Source organism: Asterias rubens, chromosome 15, assembly GCF_902459465.1.
Source record: "Asterias rubens chromosome 15, eAstRub1.3, whole genome shotgun sequence".
Classification (NCBI taxonomy): domain Eukaryota; kingdom Metazoa; phylum Echinodermata; class Asteroidea; order Forcipulatida; family Asteriidae; genus Asterias; species Asterias rubens.
This window is the reverse complement of record NC_047076.1, coordinates 8,941,915-8,958,538: the sequence shown is the minus strand read 5'-3', so window position 1 is coordinate 8,958,538 and position 16,624 is coordinate 8,941,915. Positions and strand designations below refer to the sequence as shown.

Here is a 16,624-nt window from a genome sequence, read left to right as displayed (position 1 = left end):
GAAGCGCAGCGAAACAGCTCTTGTTTTTGTTAAAGTTTTTTTTATTATTTTTTTTTTAGCTGTTTCGTAGCGAAGCGCAGCGAAACAGCTCTTGTTTTTGTTAAAGTTTTTTTTATTATTGTTTTTTTTATTTGTCTGATTCAGTACTCGCAATTTTTTGCATAGTTCCCAAAGAGCAATTGCAATGAAACTTTCAGGGATTGAAGATTATGGAGCAATAATGATCCTAAAGCAAGGATGTCATGATGACGTCATCACTGGTCACGTGACGTCATCTTAAAGGTGTTTTATGTTAAATGTTTGAAAATCTATATCAAATCAGCCAAACAAGACCGTAGGTTTCTGTTTGCGGGATGTAGTAGGGATAAATTAGGTCTTCATTTTGTTTCGTGTGCGTGACCTCATATGACCTCTACTTCCGGTTGAAACGGGCAAAAAACGGAAGTGCCCTGTAACTCAAAAGTGGTAAAAGTTATGAAGTTGCTTTCCAAGGACGTAAGTGTCTAGCAAGGGTGGGCAGTTCAAAAAAATTATTGATGACGTCACAAATTGCAACAGCGCCCTCTAGCGGCAGGTTGAAAACTCGTCAAAAAGGACTTTTTGAAGATGTGTGTGGTGAAGTTTTTTGTAATCACTTCAAATTTTACACACACGTTAACTGTCAGGCAGCGATCATATGTGTGAAGTTTCAGATCAATGACGTCATCGGGGGTCACGAAACGCGGCCTTAAAGGTGCACTTTTTGAACTAATATAATTCCCTAAGTAACTATGCGATCATGTTGAAACTTGGTAAGTTGTTAGATATTGGCAAGCTTTCGTGAATTGTGAAATGACGTCATGATGACGTCATCACACGATTTTTTATGATTTTTTCTATTTTTGCACCTTTAACACATAAATTGCTATCCGAACATGGTATAATTCAAATTATTTTTTTTAAATAGCCTGGATTAGTCATAACTGCTGTAAAAAAAATGAATAAATTTCAAATTAAGTGGAACAAAATTTAAAATTTTCTTAACGAAACAGCCTCTGCATTTGTGCACAAATGCAATCGTGTCTAGTTTATTATTGTTTTTTTTTTATTTGTCTGATTCAGTACTCGCAATTTTTTGCATAGTTCCCAAAGAGCAATTGCAATGAAACTTTCAGGGATTGAAGGTTATGGTGCAATAATGATCCTAAAGCAAGGATGTCATGATGACGTCATCAGCGGTCACGTGACGTCATCTTAAAGGTGTTTTATTTTAAATGTTTGAAAATCTATATCAAATCAGCCAAACGAGACCGTAGGTTTCTGTTTGCGGGATGTGGTAGGGATAAATTAGGTCTTCATTTTGTTTCGTGTGCGTGACCTCACATGACCTCTACTTCCGGTTGAAACGGGCAAAAAACGGAAGTGCCCTGTAACTCAAAAGTGGTAAAAGTTATGAAGTTGCTTTCCAAGGACGTAAGTGTCTAGCAAGGGTGGGCAGTTCAAAAAAAATATTGATGACGTCACAAATTGCAACAGCGCCCTCTAGCGGCAGGTTGAAAATTCGTCAAAATGGACTTTTTGAAGATGTGTGTGGTGAAGTTTTTTGTAATCACTTCAAATTTTACACACACGTTAACTGTCAGGCAGCCATCATATGTGTGAAGTTTCAGATCAATGACGTCATCGGGGGTCACGTGACGCGGCCTTAAAGGTGCACTTTTTGAACTAATATAACTCCCTAAGTGATTATGCGATCATGTTGAAACTTTGTAAGTTGTTGGATATTGACAAGTTCTTTACAAATGTGAAATGACGTCATGATGACGTCATCAAATGATTTTTTATGATTTTTTCCATTTTTGCACCTTTAATTTATTATTATTTTTTTTATTTGTCTGTTTCAGTACTCGCAATTTTTTGCATAGTTCCGAAAAAGCAATTGCAATGAAACTTTCAGGGATTGAAGGTTATGGTGCAATAATGATCCTAAAGCAAGGATGTCATGATGACGTCATCACTGGTCACGTGACGTCATCTTAAAGGTGTTTTATGTTAAATGTTTGAAAATCTCTATCAAATCAGCCAAACGAGACCGTAGGTTTCTGTTTGCGGGATGTGGTAGGGATAAATTAGGTCTTCATTTTGTTTTGTGTGCGTGACCTCACATGACCTCTACTTCCGGTTGAAACGGGCAAAAAACGGAAGTGCCCTGTAACTCAAAAGTGGTAAAAGTTATGAAGTTGCTTTCCGATAACGTAAGTGTCTAGCAAGGGTGGGCAGTTCAAAAAAATTATTGATGACGTCACAAATTGCAACAGCGCCCTCTAGCGGCAGGTTGAAAACTCGTCAAAATGGACTTTTTGAAGATGTGTGTAGTGAAGTTTTTTGTAATCACTTCAAATTTTACACACACGTTAACTGTCAGGCAGCCATCATATGTGTGAAGTTTCAGATCAATGACGTCATCGGGGGTCACGTGACGCGGCCTTAAAGGTGCACTTTTTGAACTTATATAACTCCCTAAGTGATTGTGCGATCATGTTGAAACTTTGTAAGTTGTTGGATATTGACAAGTTCTTTACAAATGTGAAATGACGTCATGATGACGTCATCAAATGATTTTTTATGATTTTTTCCATTTTTGCACCTTTAATTTATTATTATTTTTTTTATTTGTCTGTTTCAGTACTCGCAATTTTTTGCATAGTTCCGAAAAAGCAATTGCAATGAAACTTTCAGGGATTGAAGGTTATGGTGCAATAATGATCCTAAAGCAAGGATGTCATGATGACGTCATCACTGGTCACGTGACGTCATCTTAAAGGTGTTTTATGTTAAATGTTTGAAAATCTATATCAAATCAGCCAAACGAGACCGTAGGTTTCTGTTTGCGGGATGTGGTAGGGATAAATTAGGTCTTCATTTTGTTTTGTGTGCGTGACCTCACATGACCTCTACTTCCGGTTGAAACGGGCAAAAAACGGAAGTGCCCTGTAACTCAAAAGTGGTAAAAGTTATGAAGTTGCTTTCCGATAACGTAAGTGTCTAGCAAGGGTGGGCAGTTCAAAAAAATTATTGATGACGTCACAAATTGCAACAGCGCCCTCTAGCGGCAGGTTGAAAACTCGTCAAAATGGACTTTTTGAAGATGTGTGTAGTGAAGTTTTTTGTAATCACTTCAAATTTTACACACACATTAACTATCAGGCAGCCATCATATGTGTGAAGTTTCAGATCAATGACGTCATCGGGGATCACGTGACGCGGCCATAAAGGGGCACTTTTTGAAGTCGTATAACTCTCGAAGTAATGACGCCATTTTGTTGAAACTTTGTAGATTGTTAGATATTGGCAGGTTCTCGTGAATCGTGAAATGACGTCATGTTGACGTTATCACAAGATTTTTTAAGATTTTTTCTATTTTTGCACCTTTAATTTATTATTGTTTTTTTTATTTGTCTGATTCAGTACTCGCAATTTTTTGCATAGTTCCCAAAGAGCAATTGCAATGAAACTTTCAGGGATTGAAGGTTATGGTGCAATAATGATCCTAAAGCAAGGATGTCATGATGACATCCTCAGCGGTCACGTGACGTCATCTTAAAGGTGTTTTATGTTAAATGTTTGAAAATCTCTATCAAATCAGCCAAACGAGACCGTAGGTTTCTGTTTGCGGGATGTGGTAGGGATAAATTAGGTCTTCATTTTGTTTTGTGTGCGTGACCTCACATGACCTCTACTTCCGGTTGAAACGGGCAAAAAACGGAAGTGCCCTGTAATTCAAAAGTGGTAAAAGTTATGAAGTTGCTTTCCAAGGACGTAAGTGTCTAGCAAGGGTGGGCAGTTCAAAAAAATTATTGATGACGTCACAAATTGCAACAGCGCCCTCTAGCGGCAGGTTGAAAACTCGTCAAAATGGACTTTTTGAAGATGTGTGTGGTGAAGTTTTTTGTAATCACTTCAAATTTTACACACACGTTAACTCTCAAGCAGCCATCATATGTGTGAAGTTTCAGATCAATGACGTCATCGGGGGTCACGTGAAGCGGCCTTAAAGGTGCACCTTTTGAACTAATATAACTCCCTAAGTAACTATGCGATCATGTTGAAACTTGGTAGGTTGTTAGATATTGGCAAGCTTTCGTGAATTGTGAAATGACGTTATGATAACGTCATCACACGATTTTTTATGATTTTTTCTATTTTTGCACCTTTAACACATAAATTGCTATCCGAACATGGTATAATTCAAATTATTTTTTTAAATAGCCTGGATTAGTCATAACTGCTGTAAAAAAAATGAATAAATTTCAAATTAAGTGGAACAAAATTTAAAATTTTCTTAACGAAACAGCCTCTGCATTTGTGCACAAATGCAATCGTGTCTAGTTTATTATTGTTTTTTTTTTTTTTATTTGTCTGATTCAGTACTCGCAATTTTTTGCATAGTTCCCAAAGAGCAATTGCAATGAAACTTTCAGGGATTGAAGGTTATGGTGCAATAATGATCCTAAAGCAAGGATGTCATGATGACCTCATCACTGGTCACGTGACGTCATCTTAAAGGTGTTTTATGTTAAATGTTTGAAAATCTATATCAAATCAGCCAAACGAGACCGTAGGTTTCTGTTTGCGGTATGTGGTAGGGATAAATTAGGTCTTCATTTTGTTTCGTGTGCGTGACCTCACATGACCTCTACTTCCGGTTGAAACGGGCAAAAAACGGAAGTGCCCTGTAACTCAAAAGTGGTAAAAGTTATGAAGTTGCTTTCCGATAACGTAAGTGTCTAGCAAGGGTGGGCAGTTCAAAAAAATTATTGATGACGTCACAAATTGCAACAGCGCCCTCTAGCGGCAGGTTGAAAACTCGTCAAAATGGACTTTTTGAAGATGTGTGTAGTGAAGTTTTTTGTAATCACTTCAAATTTTACACACACATTAACTATCAGGCAGCCATCATATGTGTGAAGTTTCAGATCAATGACGTCATCGGGGATCACGTGACGCGGCCATAAAGGGGCACTTTTTGAAGTCGTATAACTCTCGAAGTAATGACGCCATTTTGTTGAAACTTTGTAGATTGTTAGATATTGGCAGGTTCTCGTGAATCGTGAAATGACGTCATGTTGACGTTATCACAAGATTTTTTAAGATTTTTTCTATTTTTGCACCTTTAATTTATTATTGTTTTTTTTATTTGTCTGATTCAGTACTCGCAATTTTTTGCATAGTTCCCAAAGAGCAATTGCAATGAAACTTTCAGGGATTGAAGGTTATGGTGCAATAATGATCCTAAAGCAAGGATGTCATGATGACATCCTCAGCGGTCACGTGACGTCATCTTAAAGGTGTTTTATGTTAAATGTTTGAAAATCTCTATCAAATCAGCCAAACGAGACCGTAGGTTTCTGTTTGCGGGATGTGGTAGGGATAAATTAGGTCTTCATTTTGTTTTGTGTGCGTGACCTCACATGACCTCTACTTCCGGTTGAAACGGGCAAAAAACGGAAGTGCCCTGTAATTCAAAAGTGGTAAAAGTTATGAAGTTGCTTTCCAAGGACGTAAGTGTCTAGCAAGGGTGGGCAGTTCAAAAAAATTATTGATGACGTCACAAATTGCAACAGCGCCCTCTAGCGGCAGGTTGAAAACTCGTCAAAATGGACTTTTTGAAGATGTGTGTGGTGAAGTTTTTTGTAATCACTTCAAATTTTACACACACGTTAACTCTCAAGCAGCCATCATATGTGTGAAGTTTCAGATCAATGACGTCATCGGGGGTCACGTGAAGCGGCCTTAAAGGTGCACCTTTTGAACTAATATAACTCCCTAAGTAACTATGCGATCATGTTGAAACTTGGTAGGTTGTTAGATATTGGCAAGCTTTCGTGAATTGTGAAATGACGTTATGATAACGTCATCACACGATTTTTTATGATTTTTTCTATTTTTGCACCTTTAACACATAAATTGCTATCCGAACATGGTATAATTCAAATTATTTTTTTAAATAGCCTGGATTAGTCATAACTGCTGTAAAAAAAATGAATAAATTTCAAATTAAGTGGAACAAAATTTAAAATTTTCTTAACGAAACAGCCTCTGCATTTGTGCACAAATGCAATCGTGTCTAGTTTATTATTGTTTTTTTTTTTTTTATTTGTCTGATTCAGTACTCGCAATTTTTTGCATAGTTCCCAAAGAGCAATTGCAATGAAACTTTCAGGGATTGAAGGTTATGGTGCAATAATGATCCTAAAGCAAGGATGTCATGATGACCTCATCACTGGTCACGTGACGTCATCTTAAAGGTGTTTTATGTTAAATGTTTGAAAATCTATATCAAATCAGCCAAACGAGACCGTAGGTTTCTGTTTGCGGTATGTGGTAGGGATAAATTAGGTCTTCATTTTGTTTCGTGTGCGTGACCTCACATGACCTCTACTTCCGGTTGAAACGGGCAAAAAACGGAAGTGCCCTGTAACTCAAAAGTGGTAAAAGTTATGAAGTTGCTTTCCAAGGACGGAAGTGTCTAGCAAGGGTGGGCAGTTCAAAAAAATTATTGATGACGTCACAAATTGCAACAGCGCCCTCTAGCGGCAGGTTGAAAACTCGTCAAAATGGACTTTTTGAAGATGTGTGTGGTGAAGTTTTTTGTAATCACTTCAAATTTTACACACATGTTAACTTTTAGGCAGCCATCATATGTGTGAAGTTTCAGATCAATGACGTAATCGGGGGTCACGTGACGCGGCCTTAAAGGTGCACTTTTTGAACTAATATAACTCCCTAAGTAATTATGCGATCATTTTGAAACTTGGTAAGTTGTTGGATATTGACAAGTTCTTGTGAATTGTGAAATGACGTCATGATGACGTCATCAAATGAATTTTTATGATTTTTTTCAATTTTTGCACCTTTAATTCAAATTATTATTTTTAAATAGCCTAGATTAGTCATAACTGCTGTAAAAAAAATGAATAAATTTCAAATTAAGTGGAACAAAATTTGAAATTTTCTTAACGAAACAGCCTCTGCATTTGTGCACAAATGCAATCGTGTCTAGTTTATTATTGTTTTTTTTTTATTTGTCTGATTCAGTACTCGCAATTTTTTGCATAGTTCCCAAAGAGCAATTGCAATGAAACTTTCAGGGATTGAAGGTTATGGTGCAATAATGATCCTAAAGCAAGGATGTCATGATGACATCCTCAGCGGTCACGTGACGTCATCTTAAAGGTGTTTTATGTTAAATGTTTGAAAATCTATATCAAATCAGCCAAACGAGACCGTAGGTTTCTGTTTGCGGTATGTGGTAGGGATAAATTAGGTCTTCATTTTGTTTCGTGTGCGTGACCTCACATGACCTCTACTTCCGGTTGAAACGGGCAAAAAACGGAAGTGCCCTGTAACTCAAAAGTGGTAAAAGTTATGAAGTTGCTTTCCAAGGACGGAAGTGTCTAGCAAGGGTGGGCAGTTCAAAAAAATTATTGATGACGTCACAAATTGCAACAGCGCCCTCTAGCGGCAGGTTGAAAACTCGTCAAAATGGACTTTTTGAAGATGTGTGTGGTGAAGTTTTTTGTAATCACTTCAAATTTTACACACATGTTAACTTTTAGGCAGCCATCATATGTGTGAAGTTTCAGATCAATGACGTAATCGGGGGTCACGTGACGCGGCCTTAAAGGTGCACTTTTTGAACTAATATAACTCCCTAAGTGATTATGCGATCATTTTGAAACTTGGTAAGTTGTTGGATATTGACAAGTTCTTGTGAATTGTGAAATGACGTCATGATGACGTCATCAAATGAATTTTTATGATTTTTTTCAATTTTTGCACCTTTAATTCAAATTATTATTTTTAAATAGCCTAGATTAGTCATAACTGCTGTAAAAAAAATGAATAAATTTCAAATTAAGTGGAACAAAATTTGAAATTTTCTTAACGAAACAGCCTCTGCATTTGTGCACAAATGCAATCGTGTCTAGTTTATTATTGTTTTTTTTTTTATTTGTCTGATTCAGTACTCGCAATTTTTTGCATAGTTCCCAAAGAGCAATTGCAATGAAACTTTCAGGGATTGAAGGTTATGGTGCAATAATGATCCTAAAGCAAGGATGTCATGATGACGTCATCACTGGTCACGTGACGTCATCTTAAAGGTGTTTTATGTTAAATGTTTGAAAATCTATATCAAATCAGCCAAACGAGACCGTAGGTTTCTGTTTGCGGGATGTGGTAGGGATAAATTAGGTCTTCATTTTGTTTCGTGTGCGTGACCTCACATGACCTCTACTTCCGGTTGAAACGGGCAAAACATGGAAGTGCCCTGTAACTCAAAAGTGGTAAAAGTTATGAAGTTGCTTTCCAAGGACGTAAGTGTCTAGCAAGAGTGGGCAGTTCAAAAAAAATATTGATGACGTCACAAATTGCAACAGCGCCCTCTAGCGGCAGGTTGAAAACTCGTCAAAATGGACTTTTTGAAGATGTGTGTGGTGAAGTTTTTTGTAATAACTTCAAATTTTACACACACGTTAACTGTCAGGCAGCCATCATATGTGTGAAGTTTCAGATCAATGACGTCATCGGGGATCACGTGACGCGGCCATAAAGGGGCACTTTTTGAAGTCGTATAACTCTCGAAGTAATGACGCCATTTTGTTGAAACTTTGTAGATTGTTAGATATTGGCAGGTTCTCGTGAATCGTGAAATGACGTCATGTTGACGTCATCACAAGATTTTTTAAGATTTTTTCTATTTTTGCACCTTTAATTTATTATTGTTTTTTTTATTTGTCTGATTCAGTACTCGCAATTTTTTGCATAGTTCCCAAAGAGCAATTGCAATGAAACTTTCAGGGATTGAAGGTTATGGTGCAATAATGATCCTAAAGCAAGGATGTCATGATGACATCCTCAGCGGTCACGTGACGTCATCTTAAAGGTGTTTTATGTTAAATGTTTGAAAATCTATATCAAATCAGCCAAACGAGACCGTAGGTTTCTGTTTGCGGGATGTGGTAGGGATAAATTAGGTCTTCATTTTGTTTTGTGTGCGTGACCTCACATGACCTCTTCTTCCGGTTGAAACGGGCAAAAAACGGAACTGCCCTGTAACTCAAAAGTGGTAAAAGTTATGAAGTTGCTTTCCAAGGACGGAAGTGTCTAGCAAGGGTGGGCAGTTCAAAAAAAATATTGATGACGTCACAAATTGCAACAGCGCCCTCTAGCGGCAGGTTGAAAACTCGTCAAAATGGACTTTTTGAAGATGTGTGTGGTGAAGTTTTTTGTAATCACTTCAAATTTTACACACACGTTACCTGTCAGGCAGCCATCATATGTGTGAAGTTTCAGATCAATGACGTCATCGGGGGTCACGTTACGCGGCCTTAAAGGTGCACTTATTTCACTATTATAACTTCCTAAGTGATTATGCGATCATGTTGAAACTTGGTAAGTTGTTGGATATTGACAAGTTCTTTTGAAATGTGAAATGACGTCATGGTGACGTCATCACATGATATTTTATGATTTTTTCAATTTTTGCACCTTTAACACATAAATTGCTATCTGAATATTATGGTATAACCCAAATTATTGTTTTATTTATGCCACATTGGGTCTGTCGGTCTATCGGTCTATCGGTCTATTCAGATAGCGTCTTGTATGTGGATTGGGTTTCAAGTCTCTGCCTTACTGCGCAGCTTTTCTCTACTTGGAAAACACGAGCGTGTAATCACAATATTTTTATCAACCAATCATTTAATAAAAAGGCAAACGAGTTGTTTGTGTTCTAGACAACCTTGAATACAAACTTTCATAAAAAGTTGTCTGCATTCAGATTTCAATTCCATGTAATCAGATTTCAATTCCATGTAATGCAAGTTCAATATTGTTAACCAACAGGGTGTGACTATTTCGGGCTGTTGCATTTCGTCATGACTTGCACAATATGTTTGTCACAACAAACGGGAAAGTTCAGGGGGTGCCCCTATGTGTTCAAACCCATTGTAATAAATTTCAATGGAAAGCTGACGGAAATGTACACGCTGGCATCATGTTAAAGCTATTGGACCCTTTCGGTAAACAGTATTGTCCAAGGCCCACACTTCGTGTATCACAACATACATGTGTATATATAAAATAACAAACCTGTGAAATTTTAGGCTCAATCGGTCATCGGAGTCGGGAGAAAATAACGGGAAAATCCACCTTTGTTTCCGCACGTTTCGCCGTGTCATGACATGTGTTTACTATAATCCGTAATTCTCGATATCGAGAATTGATAATTGTTTAATGTTTTCTCAAAAAAGTAAAGCATTTCATGGAATAACATTTCAAGAGACGTCTTTTACCATTACCTTCTGTAAACCCTGTAAGTTATTTGTAAATCTGTGAACTTGTGTGTATATTTATAATGGCTTTAAAGCCATTGGACCCTTTCGGTACAGAAAAAAAAAGTTCACAGATTTACAAATAACTTACAGGGTTTACAGAAGGTAGTGGTGAAATACTTCTCTTGAAATATTATTCCATGAAATGCTTTACTTTTTGAGAAAACAGTAAAACAATATAAATTCTCGTTAACGAGAATTACGGATTTATTTTAAACACATGTCATGACACTGCGAAACGCGCGGATACAAGGGTGGGTTTTCCCGTTATTTTCTCCCGACTCCGATGACCGATTAAGCCCACATTTTCACAGGTTTGTTATTTGATATAGAAGTTGTGATACACGAAGTGTGGGCCCTAGACAATACTGTTTACCGAAAGGGTCCAATGGCTTTAAAAGGGATTTGATGCATAGGTCATGTCAAAGTATTATTTGGTTTGGGGTATAACACCATGTGTAAATATACTTGCTGGTATGTTCTTCTGAAAACTTGTCTTGCTTTTTATTCTACTACCGCAGAGTAGTTTTTTAGCTGTTTCGTAGCGAAGTACAATGCCATGCCAATGTGCGTAATCATTTGTACACGAAGTACAATGCTATGCCAATGTGCGTAATCATTTGAGAGCAATTGCAATGAAACTTTCAGGGATTGAAGTATATGGTGCAATAATGATCCTAAAGCAAGGATGTCATGATGACCTCATCACCGGTCACGTGACGTCATCTTAAAGATGTTTTATGTTAAATGTTTGAAAATCTATATCAAATCAGCCAAACGAGACCGTAGGTTTCTGTTTGCGGGATGTGGTAGGGATAAATTAGGTCTTCGTTTTGTTTTGTGTGCGTGACCTCAAATGATCTCTACTTCCGGTTGAAACGGGCAAAAACGGAAGTGCCCTGTAACTCAAAAGTGGTAAAAGTTATGAAGTTGCTTTCCAAGGACGTAAGTGTCTAGCAAGGGTGGGCAGTTCAAAAAACATATTGATGACGTCACAAATTGCAACAGCGCCCTCTAGCGGCAGGTTGAAAACTCGTCAACATGGACTTTTTGAAGATGTTCGTGGTGAAGTTTTTTTGTAATCACTTCAAATTTTACACACACGTTACCTGTCAGGCAGCCATCATATGTGTGAAGTTTCAGATCAATGACGTCATCGGGGGGTCACGTTACGCGGCCTTAAAGGTGCACTTATTTCACTATTATAACTCCCTAAGTGATTATGCGATCATGTTGAAACTTGGTAAGTTGTAGGATATTGACAAGTTCTTTACAAATGTGAAATGACGTCATGATGACGTCATCAAATGATTTTTTATGATATTTTCCATTTTTGCACCTTTAATTGTTTTTATTATTTGTCTGATTCAGTACTCGCAATTTTTTGCATAGTTCCCAAAGAGCAATTGCAATGAAACTTTCAGGGATTGAAGGTTATGGTGCAATAATGATCCTAAAGCAAGGATGTCATGATGACCTCATCACCGGTCACGTGACGTCATCTTAAAGGTGTTTTATGTTAAATGTTTGAAAATCTATATCAAATCAGCCAAACGAGACCGTAGGTTTCTGTTTGCGGGATGTGGTAGGGATAAATTAGGTCTTCATTTTGTTTCGTGTGCGTGACCTCACATGACCTCTACTTCCGGTTGAAACGGGCAAAAAACGGAAGTGCCCTGTAACTCAAAAGTGGTAAAAGTTATGAAGTTGCTTTCCAGGACGTAAGTGTCTAGCAAGGGTGGGCAGTTCAAAAAAATATTGATGACGTCACAAATTGCAACAGCGCCCTCTAGCGGCAGGTTGCAAACTCGTCAAAATGGACTTTTTGATGATGTGTGTGGTGAAGTTTTTTGTAATCACTTCAAATTTTACACACACGTTAACTGTCAGGCAGCCATCATGTGTGTGAAGTTTCAGATCAATGACGTCATCGGGGGTCACGTTACGCGGCCTTAAAGGTGCACTTTTTGAACTAATATAACTCCCTAAGTGATTATGCGATCATGTTGAAACTTTGTAAGTTGTTGGATATTGACAAGTTCTTTACAAATGTGAAATGACGTCATGATGACGTCATCAAATGATTTTTTATGATTTTTTTCATTTTTGCACCTTTAAATCATAAAATGCTATCCGAACATGGTATAATCCAAATTATTTTTTTTAATAGGCTGGATTGGTCATAACTACTTTTATGCAAAGAGAATTTCAAATTAAGTGGACGAAAATTGAAAATTTTCTTAACGAAACAGCTCTGCATTTGTGCACAAATGCAATGATGTCTAGTTTTTTTTTTTGTTTTTTTTTTTGCAAGTTACCATGGCAATTTTTAAAATTTAATAAAACAATATTTTGAATAAAATTAAGACAACTGCTGGCTAAAGAGTCATACGAAGAGTCTCAAAGAACACTTGTAGTCGCTGTAGATGTTTGTTCCATGTATGGCTTCACCGTGAAACCATACTTTCTCGTTTGCCGTGAAAACAGGAAAAACTCAAAACAAAAGGGGCCAGTTGAAGTCATCGAAGATCGGTGTGTGGTGTGAACATTTCAATGTCCATCAAGTTGTAATATATGTTTGCATACTTTATATTAACAAATGAAGATAATTAGGGCATCGGTTGATATAATCTTTTATGGCATCATTATTTTTTCCCAATTCAAAGAAAAGGGCATAATACCGTGAAAACTGGTAAGATGAAGATACATAACTTACGTTGTTTACTCTCTTTTTTGTAGCCGAACGGCAGGCCGTACTTCGCCAGGCTGTCGAAGTTTCCCGAGTCCTCTTCGTCCAGAAACACTTTAATGTTTGGCTTGAATCTTTCCTTAAACCACTTTGAATACAGTGCTATTGAAGAAACTCTCTTTGGACACGTCTATTGTTTAAAACAAAACAACATGTGTTTTTTTTGTTTATATCAACTGTGGATTTTTTTTAACACAACTTCAAATATATCTTTTAAAAACGGCATTAGGCCTACCTTTTAATCATTTTTTCGGTATTGCTTTTACTTGTGGTGTTATAGTGTAGCAACGACTCCTATTGTTTAAGTCGGTTTCATTGTTCAACAATGCATTATATTTCTAGCTGTATTTTTGCTTATCTTTTTTAGCTTAATGTTAATGTTAACAAGCAAAAAATGTCTGCACAGCGTTTTGAGATTTTTAATGTAATAAAGAATATAAGCCTGTTATTATTATTATAATTATTATTATTATAAGTTGAATGTCACCTGCCTTTCTTTACATTAATTGGTACTTGGCATTAAATTTTGTTGTTGTAACACGAGAAATCTAATAAATGTTCAGTGCAAAACTCATTGCTATATAAGACTGCGGAATTATTATTACACGATATATTACGTACACGATAGGTGAGATTTTTTGTTAAAGGGTCTAAGTACTTTTTGTAGGACAAAAAAACACAGTGTCCACAGATTTACACTTAACTTACTCAGTTTGAAAATAATGACAGTAAAAAGCTTCCCTGAAAATGTTACTTGCTGAGGTGCTGTCGTTTTTGAGAAATGAATAAAATAATTTTCGTTTCAGTGATCATGAGACGAAAATTATTTTAGCATGTAAAAACGTATTTTCATGACATTGTTTTACTCATTTCTCAAAAATACAGCACCTCATCAACTAATATTTTTAGGTAAGCTTTCTACTATCATTATCTTCAAACGGTGTAAGTTTAGTGTAAATCTGTGAAAATTGTGCTTTGTGTTACAAAAAGTACCCAAATCCTTTATTGCGTGTGGCGGCAATACGTTTCCATATAATTATATTCCCCAGCAAACATTGAAAATTAAAACATTTTGAAAATTAAAGGATAAACAAGAACAAAGATATTACAATAGCTTTAAGTAAAACACAAACATGTTATATCAGTATTAAAGCAAATTACTGAGGAACCTGGCTTGGTGGGCAGATTTATGTTTAGGAAACGGCCGGATCCAGTGCTTGAACCAGGGTAATGGAAGCGAGGATCAATTAATGCTGATTCAATGGAAGGAGCACTCATTTTGAGACGAAATTCAATGAGCTTGGTGATTTTGGTTTGGTTAAGAACTACGATCAAATCGATTTATGCACTTAATATTATACAAAATAATGGAATTTATTGAGTGATATAATAAGCCCAGAATCTAAGTAAACACAAACATAATAATGTCCATGTTTGCACGTTATTATTATCTTTAATATGATTCATGAAATCAAACTCACCGATTCTTTATAGTTGCGATTTTCCATGAAAGGGTGTTTCACTAATGCTGCTTTGGCCCTCCGTGCTCCAGCAGGGATGGGTCTCTCCGCGCGTTCCGCCACCACCAACTGATCCCCAGCGTTTTTCTCGTTGTAAGGAAGAATGGCGGGTCCGGGGAGCGACCCCGTCGACCGGGAAACATTGCCGATGCCTCCCCGTGATACGATCCCAGAGAACACCCGACAGAGCTCCACGTCAACGTGGGTTACTTGGGCGAGGAGCGCTAGGACACCGTACAATACGAGCAGTGAGACCAACCCAAGTACGGCGGATCGGGGGAATCTTGCCGTGAACAGTCTTACAGCCATTACTCACATATGATTATTTTGTAATATGATAGAAGGTGTGATTCAAGTCGGAAAATAACATCAGTTTTATCAAAAGAATATAAAATATGTTTCAAAAAAACACATTGATAAGATTACTATACTGTAATTGATGTGCAGTTTCGATGGACTTTAGCGCTTCCTTGTTTACCTTTTGGTGCCACAGTGCAAACAGCATAAAATTTACATAAAATCAATGGGCGGACTTTGGATAGGGGAGGTTATTCTAACAATGGCATTTCATACGTTTACATTTCAAAGCTACACATTTCAGAACGAATCGTGTAAAACTAAAACAACCACCTTTTATTAATGGACGGAATAACGAGTATTTTTTTTTTTTTTGGGGGGGGGTTCGCCCTAGCTTGCATTATACACGGGGGTCTGGTGATTCTTTTACCAATGGTTAAAGGCAGTGGACACTATTGGTAATTACTCAAAATAATTATTGGCATAAAACCTTTCTTGGTGACGAGTATTGGGGCGAGGTTGATGGTATAAAACATTGTAGGTGTATGGTTAATGTGTGCTTACATTGCCAGCAACTGTTTTGTTGGCAAAAACAAATCATGTAATGTTCCAGGCAGAGGCGTTGATTTGACCCACATTTTACACAAACTATCAGAGTAAACTAATCTCTAATAATTGGGGGAAAAAGTTGTTGGGCCACATGTTTGGGAAGGCAGTCGCCCCTATTTATAACCGCCCCCTTTGCAGTACAAGGTTTTGTACACAAAACCATTGGAAACCTTTGTTTGTTTTACTTATTATGCGAAAATGTATTTCCGATTCAATAATTATAGTGCAGCTGCTAAGGTAACAAATTGTGCACTTTGTGGTAAAAGCATGAAAATTGCTATGATGGTTAGTATTGGGCTAATAATCTTAGACTTGGACCCATCTTGGGTCTCTCCTATTTGGGGGCGGGGCCTCATTTGCATAAAAAGGGGGTCTTGTATATAAATATTGGGCAAAATAACACTTCAAAGAATGTTTATATATATTTTTTGGACCAGAAATATAAACTTGAAAGTCATCATAATAAGTAAGAACATAAAATAGTGAACAAAATTGCCCTTTTGTGGGTGGAGTTTCAATATTTCTAAAAGTGGGCGTTTTTACACATAGTTTTAATTAAGTGAAGTAGAACATTTTTTGTACATTTTGTTTTAACTGATTAGTGTTATTTAAATATAAATACTATAAAAAAAATACATTTTTTCCCATAAATTTAAATAGTTTCTTTATTTATCCCCTCTTTTGTGGGCGGGGCCAGAGTAGTAAATGAGGGTGTGTCTGAATAACACATGTGTATCAAATTTTAATCTTTTACGTGCACACAGGGAAAACAATTTTCACTTTTTACTTGTAATCTGTGAATAAATAAATAAATTGAATTGAATTGAATTGAATTGTATACACACAAGCACATACATTACAAGCAGCCAACAATCTCATCAATCAATCTCAATCTCATCAACAACACAGGAATGAAAGTATGTCCTGGGCCGGGACAGATCAACGATTAAGAGGGAATCAATATTGAAATCGGTGATACCACCAGCGTACTAGCAATGGCGTGCAGCAAGCCACTTCCGCGTATATCTGTCGACATTATGCACGTGACGTCATTTACATAGGGTGCTCTCGTC

At 36.9% G+C, this 16,624-nt stretch overlaps 1 protein-coding gene across 1 annotated transcript in view; it reads right to left on the bottom strand.

The window, feature by feature from the left end:
• LOC117299834 (alpha-N-acetylgalactosaminide alpha-2,6-sialyltransferase 1-like) overlaps positions 1-15,147 on the bottom strand; it is a 33,990-nt gene extending 18,843 nt beyond the window's left edge. The window contains exons 1-2 of the mRNA XM_033783380.1: positions 14,607-15,147; positions 13,093-13,255 (exon numbers count right to left, since the gene is read on the bottom strand). Coding sequence (XP_033639271.1) covers positions 13,093-13,255; positions 14,607-14,954 — 511 coding nt within the window. The 5' untranslated portion in view covers positions 14,955-15,147. The remainder of the gene's footprint in view (positions 1-13,092; positions 13,256-14,606) is intronic.
• Positions 15,148-16,624: the final 1,477 nt, after the last annotated feature.